Raw genomic sequence first — 6,667 nt, 5'->3', positions numbered from 1 at the left:
AACACTGCAATAGAAGAATCTCAAGAAATCCTAGGAGTTGGGGTGAGATTGTGAGATAGGCATCTTATTTATATTTCTCACTAAAAAGTCTTACAAAATCTACACCGATAAAAAATTCATTAAAATTATCGGATTTATTAATATCACGACATTGTGATTCCATTGTTTAAAATCTCAAACGAATACCAATGAAATTTTTGTCCTAAAATAATTCATTAAAATATTTTAAAATCGTAATCGAATGCCCCTTTAATAAACAGACGATATTGTAAGGTATGGAAAAGCGTGCCTTAATAAAAGGTGGCAAGGTGCACATTGCTGTTTTTGTTGTTGATATTTTTAGGAAGGAGCAACACTGACAGATAGACTTTGTGAGTTTTTAGCTTATTTATATCCCTCACGGGAATTATCTGAAGGAAGTAATTAACCCCTCACAACTCTTCCTTTCTCCGATTCTCATTTCCATTTCGTTATCTGGGTGGGGAAGGAGGGGAATAGACGTCGTCGTTTGGCGTGGGAGGTGGTGGTGTCGTCGTTGAGAAAAAAGAGTTCGACCTGAACCGCTTATTGCATTTTGTTTGTTTGTTTGGTTAAGGTTCCGGAGGAAGCGGTTTTCCATCTTCTTATCCTCTTCGGCATTTTTTTTTCTCTCTCTCTCTTAATACAGAGTGGAACGCTTCAAAGCTCAAACAAGGTAAACTAATCGATCTTCATTCCTTCCATTACGTGGTTCTTAATTTGTTCGAGTAAATTCATTTAAATCTTGATGAAGATTTTTATTAAGATTTGTTCCCCGCACCGCCATGTTTTTTTTTTTTTTAATTCTAGATGCGAATTTTAATTCACTCCCATATACAGATCAGATAGATCCTCTGGCCTTTGTAAAATTTTAATTTGTTTCATAAGAAATCTTGATTGTTTAAAACATTAGTTAATGAAATCCCCCAAGTAGTTATTGGAAGTATGACCGGAAGGATGCTGTTGTCGTATAATCTGGCATGGCAAATTGTCAATGAAAATGAACCATCTCATGTTATTTAGATTGCAGGAAAGGTTATGTAATGAGTTTGATAATTTAAGACCTTGCAATCCGCAATCAAAATCGACCATAATGAGATATTTACGGGGCTTTAATAAGGTGTATTTGAGCATGGTAGATCTAAGATTCTCATGTTTAATATGAAATTTTAGATGCTCACATTAGAGGTATAAATTTATTGAAGTTTCTGGCATTTTTTTTTTCTTCTTGCTGAATAGTTTCTGGGATAGTTGATTGATATAATATCTCTCTAAAACTAATGTCCGAGAGCCTTCGTTCTTAACAATTTAGATATGTGTGATGTGATTTTTATTTTATTTTATTATACTTACCAAAAAAATTAATACCACCAGGAAAAAAAAGAACTAAATGTAGAGATTTTTTTGGGAAATGATAAGTCATCCCATTTCAAGGACCTTTTTGTATTAATCGTGTTACTTCAAACTTTAAAAATATCATTTTTTTAAAAAAATTGTATGAAGTTACAATTTGTTAGATCAATTTAAATATATGAATTTTAGTATAAAATTATCTCCAGTTACCTAAAACGACATTGATTTTAAATTAAAATTGTAGGAGATAAGTCATCTCTAATTATTGGAGTGACATTGACATTAAATCTATAATAAAAATATACATAGAACGAAGATCTTTTAATTTCGGTGTAAGATTAAAAAATCTTATGTTAAAAAATTTATTCACAATATTTTTTCTTGATATTGTATCAAAATAATTTTATAATTTAAAAGTTGACAACTAAGAGAGAGTATTAAATTCTATCCAAATATGCGCGGAACAGCTTATCTTAATCTTATAATAAATGAAAATAACCGAAAAATGAGATTGAATCGAATGCTTGGCATTTTTTCTTTGAATTTAATTTGGAAATTCAATAATGTTTATAGATATGGATAGAGCCATTGCCAAAAGTAGAAAAATTAAGATCCCTATCTTTTTAATAGGCCCTTTTATATGATAAGTATTCTGCCAAGAACCAGGTTTTTGATCATTAGACGACTGGATTTTATATTTGTTTATGCAGCAGCGAACCATAAACTGAAGGCTACTATGGACGGCAATTGTTGTAAATCTCTCCAGAATGACAAGAAATTCACTCTGGCACCACCTCCTTTGCCACGTTCTGCAGCAACAGTTTATCCCTGCAAGCGTTTGGTGACGAACTATTCAGCACCAAGCGGGCACAGCAGCTATGTCTTTTCAGCAACAAGAGATTTGTGGGAGCGTCTTTTTTATGAAGGTTATAAAGCAGATGTTCGCATTAATACTGTTAACGGTGGCATTGTTTATGCTCATTCTAACATTCTTGTAAGTTGTCTTATTCCACTTGATTTTGTATAATAGTATTCTTTATATTTGGTATGCACATGTATTACTGGTGAGCTACATCAAAATTACATAATTAGAATATGTCTGCAATGGACTGCGTCCTACTTATTTGAACGAATTAGTAGTAGACTGTTACGATTCCATTTGCAAGGTATGGGACTTGGAGTCCCACATTGGTTGTATGGGCAACTAATGTGAGATTTATAAGGCCTTGGGCACTCCCATCCTTTGAGCTAGCTTTTGGGGTGGTCCACCTCAAGGTTCTTATCAAATGGTATCAAAGCCTTCCACTATGCCTCCCGGTTGCAATCGAGCAGCGCGGGTGGTGACGCCGGCATTGCAGTGTTCGCCCGGGGCTAGTATCAGACTAGCGCAAAACCAGCCCGTGTGGGCGCCGATATTACGATCCTATTTGCAAGGTATGGGACTTGGAGTCCCACATTAGTTGTATGGGCAACTAATGTGGGGTTTATAAGACTTTGGACACTCCCACCCTTTGAGCTAGCTTTTGGGGTGGTACACCTCAAGGTTCTTATCATAGACCCAAGATTTTCATAGGTTCAGCGGCCATAAATAAGCTACTAGTTAGTTTTTTAGGCTGAACATGTCACTGCCTTAAGAGGTGATTGATATACAATATAAATGGATCTTTAGGTTATCTTGAAACCATTTTTTGTAATACCGCTCACTTCATACTATATGAACAGGCCATGGCTTCTCCCGTAATGAGAGGCATGCTGGAACAAGCAAATCGTCATCATCATCGATGGCGATCAATCTCAATCTTTGGTGTTCCACATGATGCAGTTCGAGTGTTTATTCGTTTCTTGTACTCTTCCTGGTACGTTTGATCCCTCTACTAAACTTAAAAATTATCAGAATGTTTGTGTATAAATCATTAACATCACCCATGCTATCGGGTAAGGCTTGATGATATTATCTTGAATTTTGTTTGCTCAAATTAGATGCATTTGCTTGATTGATCTTGTCAAGTCCTTCCATTCACTTTCTATAGTAAAATGTTAAGCAACATCAATTGGTAATGGAGATAGGGTCTATACTTTAAGATTTTACTGCCAATAACTCATCCTAGTCCTACTTAATTTATATTGATATATAAATGTGTTGAAATGTTTTGTGCCTTTGTTTCATAGTTTTGAGAAAGAAGAAATGGAGGAATTCATCCTGCATTTGTTGGTATTGTCACATGTATTCGTGGTCCCTCACTTGAAGCGTGAATGTGAACGGAAACTAGAATTGGGTTTACTCACTACAGATAATGTAGTTGATGTATTTCAACTTGCATTACTATGTGATGCCCCACGGCTCAGCCTCATTTGCCACCGAATGATTCTAAAAAACTTTAAAGCTGTTTCGGAGTCAGAAGGATGGAAAACAATGAAGCAGAGCCACCCTGTTCTAGAAAAGGAAGTTCTGGAGTCAGTGATTGAAGAAGAAAATGTAAGGCTGTCTTTTTCTCCTCTTTGCTTTGTTTTGTTTTTTTTAATCTTACACACAGGAAACTTGATTAGTCCATGGTCTAATTGACTTTGAATGAACTGATTATTCAGAGTAAAAATGAGAGGATCAGAAAAATCAATGAAAGAAAGATATATCTGCAATTATACGAAGCAATGGAAGCTCTTGTTCACATATGTAGAGATGGTTGTCGAACTATTGGTCCTTACGATAAAGACTTCAAAGCAAACCAACCGTGTAGGTATGTAGCATGCAAGGGGCTAGAATTACTTGTCCGTCATTTTGCTGGGTGCAAGTTGAGAGTCCCAGGAGGTTGTGTTCTTTGCAAGAGGATGTGGCAATTGTTGGAGCTACACTCCCGATTATGTGCTGATCCAGATAACTGCAGAGTTCCTTTGTGCGGGTAATAATATATTATGAGTTGTTTAACTAAGATTTTACTTCATGCTGCTCAATCATTCACCTGAATTGTAACAAATCCTGTCATTTCAGGAACTTTAAGCAGCGAATATCAAAACAAAGCAAGAAAGAGGAAATTAGGTGGAAAATATTGGTTGAGAAGATCTTGAGAACAAGAGGCACTGGGATAGCACCGTGCTTTCCACCACAATAACCTATGGATTTGTGGTGTGGATGTAGAATTATAGATCGCAGCACTTTCTTCTAACATTTATTTTCTCTTTTTCCAGGTGTTGATTTATTTATTTTCTTATTCTTTCGGCAACTAAATGGTTAAGATGGTCATTCAAAAAATTTAAACATTAATTTATTTATTAATTTTTAAAATTGACATTAGTTTAGTTATTTGATGTAAATATCAATTGGTACCTAAATTAATGTTTAAAATTTTTTAGGAATCAACTTCATATTCAGTATTTTTGAAAGGCGAATTTAAATATTAACCTTTTTCTTAAAACACTTTTTGCCTACTTCTTGGAAGCTGGTATTCATTCAAAAAAGTGTTGCAGCAATGAGGTAGCAGAATGTATTACTATTAAAGTATTAATTACTATATTAAATTATGGGTTTAACATTTTTTATTTTATAGGAGATAAATTTATTATATATATATAAATAATATATAAATAAATATAAATATGTGGGATTCATATGAATTTATATGAGGAGAAAGAAGAAAAAAAAGTGAAAAATTTAAATAACCATTTATGTGTGCCTTTTTTTTTTGGAAACAAAAGGAAAGTAAAAGACAAAACAGCAAATCTAAAACACACTAGGCACAAGCCTAGGCCAATGAACTCCCATTTGTGTGTGCCTTTGAATCAGTTATTCCTTACGCTTTTTTTTCACTCAAGTCCTTACTTATCAATAGTTTTTAATTATTATGAATATTATACCCTTCTTATAAAGATGTACCTAATCGATCCAAATCGATTTAAACTGCGGTGACCGAATCAAAAGATCGATAACTGAATAAATCGAAAACAGAAAAAAAAAAATCGTCAATTTTAATTGGATTGGATCAATTTTTGGATTAGTTGATGAAAATCGATTCAATATATTAATTTTTCTATACCTACTTGGATCTTTCCCAATAATAGTCCAAAAATTTCTAAACCCAATATCCATTAATCCATCATCTAAATCCAAGAAAAAACATAGTCACATCTCATCAACAAAATTTCATCTGTGCAAAGCTTCATATCTCATTGCCCAAAAAAAAAAACTATATTATCTTTTACTGATGCTTTTATATTTCAATTTTTTTTTTTACAAAGTCACTATATACAAAAGATGTTATTTGCACAATAATCATGAAACAAATTTTAAGATTTTCAAAAAACTAAAAATCTATCCAATCCAAACTGAAAAAAATTGGATTGGATCGGATTTGAAAAAAAATACAAACCGAATGGTCATTACATGATCAAATCAAAGGAATTGGATCGGATGATTTTTGCATCCAAAACCGATCCAATCCAGACCGCCAACACCCCTATTAGTTCTCTTGTATCATCTCTTTTTCCCCTTAAGCTTTGCAATGGTGTTTAACATACAAAATTTCTGGGTGAAAACCAGCGTGTAGCGGGGTTTGTTGCAAAACTACTCGTGTTATCTTGTTACCACAAATTAACATCCCACAATGTTAATGACTTATCGGCAGCATATGAAGAATTTGATGACCATACTTTGACCAACAAATACTGGTTATTGGAGAAGAACTTTCATCATTGCGAAGCACTTTAACAATGCCACTGGTTTCAAAATCCCAAATAACACAACTTCCATCATTGCACCCCCAACTGGTTCAATTGAGCAAATCAAGATCAAAAGTTAGAACAATTGAGCAACTTCAATAAATATTTAGTAGTTCAGCACTTGCTATAAGATTTACCCAACCCAAATTTGAAAAATTAAAATGAATTACTACATAAACAAAAAGAAATTCATTAATAGGGTTTGTTTGAGTCAGGGGTTTAAACTCTGCCTCAAGCAAATTTTTAAAAAATCTTTAGAGGTCAGGTGATGTGCCTCCTTCCTCGAATGGAGGATTAGTCTCATCCTTCCTCCGGTAGCAAAGTTCAATGCACCCGCTTTCCAATGAGCGGCTAGCTTACAGGACCGAACCCCGAGAGCAAAGTGATCAAATGAGGTTGAATGAGGATACCTCCAGATTATAAAAAAAAATAAAAATTCACTAATAATAATTGCTATTGAATCTAATCTCAAAAGCAAAAAACAAAAATTGCCTGAATAAAATAAGAAAAAATTATTCTCATGTTAAACCAGGTATGTTTTCATTTCAACACATCTTTTGATAATCGTACAATTTTTTTCTTTTTC

General features: G+C 33.7%; 1 protein-coding gene across 2 annotated transcripts; it reads left to right on the top strand.

The window, feature by feature from the left end:
* The first annotated feature begins 438 nt into the window (after window positions 1-438).
* LOC133285682 (BTB/POZ and TAZ domain-containing protein 4) lies at window positions 439-4,650 on the top strand. 2 transcript variants are annotated; one of them, XM_061482954.1, is made up of 6 exons: window positions 439-694; window positions 2,085-2,365; window positions 3,094-3,227; window positions 3,541-3,847; window positions 3,958-4,268; window positions 4,358-4,650. In XM_061482954.1, the coding sequence occupies exons 2-6, from the start codon at window positions 2,108-2,110 to the stop codon at window positions 4,476-4,478; spliced, it is 1,131 nt and encodes a 376-aa protein (XP_061338938.1). In that variant the 5' UTR covers window positions 439-694; window positions 2,085-2,107; the 3' UTR covers window positions 4,479-4,650. The 2 variants fall into 2 exon arrangements, with proteins under 2 accessions (XP_061338938.1, XP_061338937.1); XM_061482953.1 differs by having other exon boundaries at window positions 2,082-2,365.
* Window positions 4,651-6,667: the final 2,017 nt, after the last annotated feature.

This window comes from Gastrolobium bilobum, unplaced genomic scaffold, assembly GCF_033153095.1.
Source record: "Gastrolobium bilobum isolate Gb01-03AN ecotype WA unplaced genomic scaffold, APGP_CSIRO_Gbil_v1 utg1162, whole genome shotgun sequence".
NCBI classification, from domain to species: domain Eukaryota; kingdom Viridiplantae; phylum Streptophyta; class Magnoliopsida; order Fabales; family Fabaceae; genus Gastrolobium; species Gastrolobium bilobum.
Note: the sequence above shows the minus strand (reverse complement) of the source record. Positions and strands in the feature narration are given on the sequence as shown.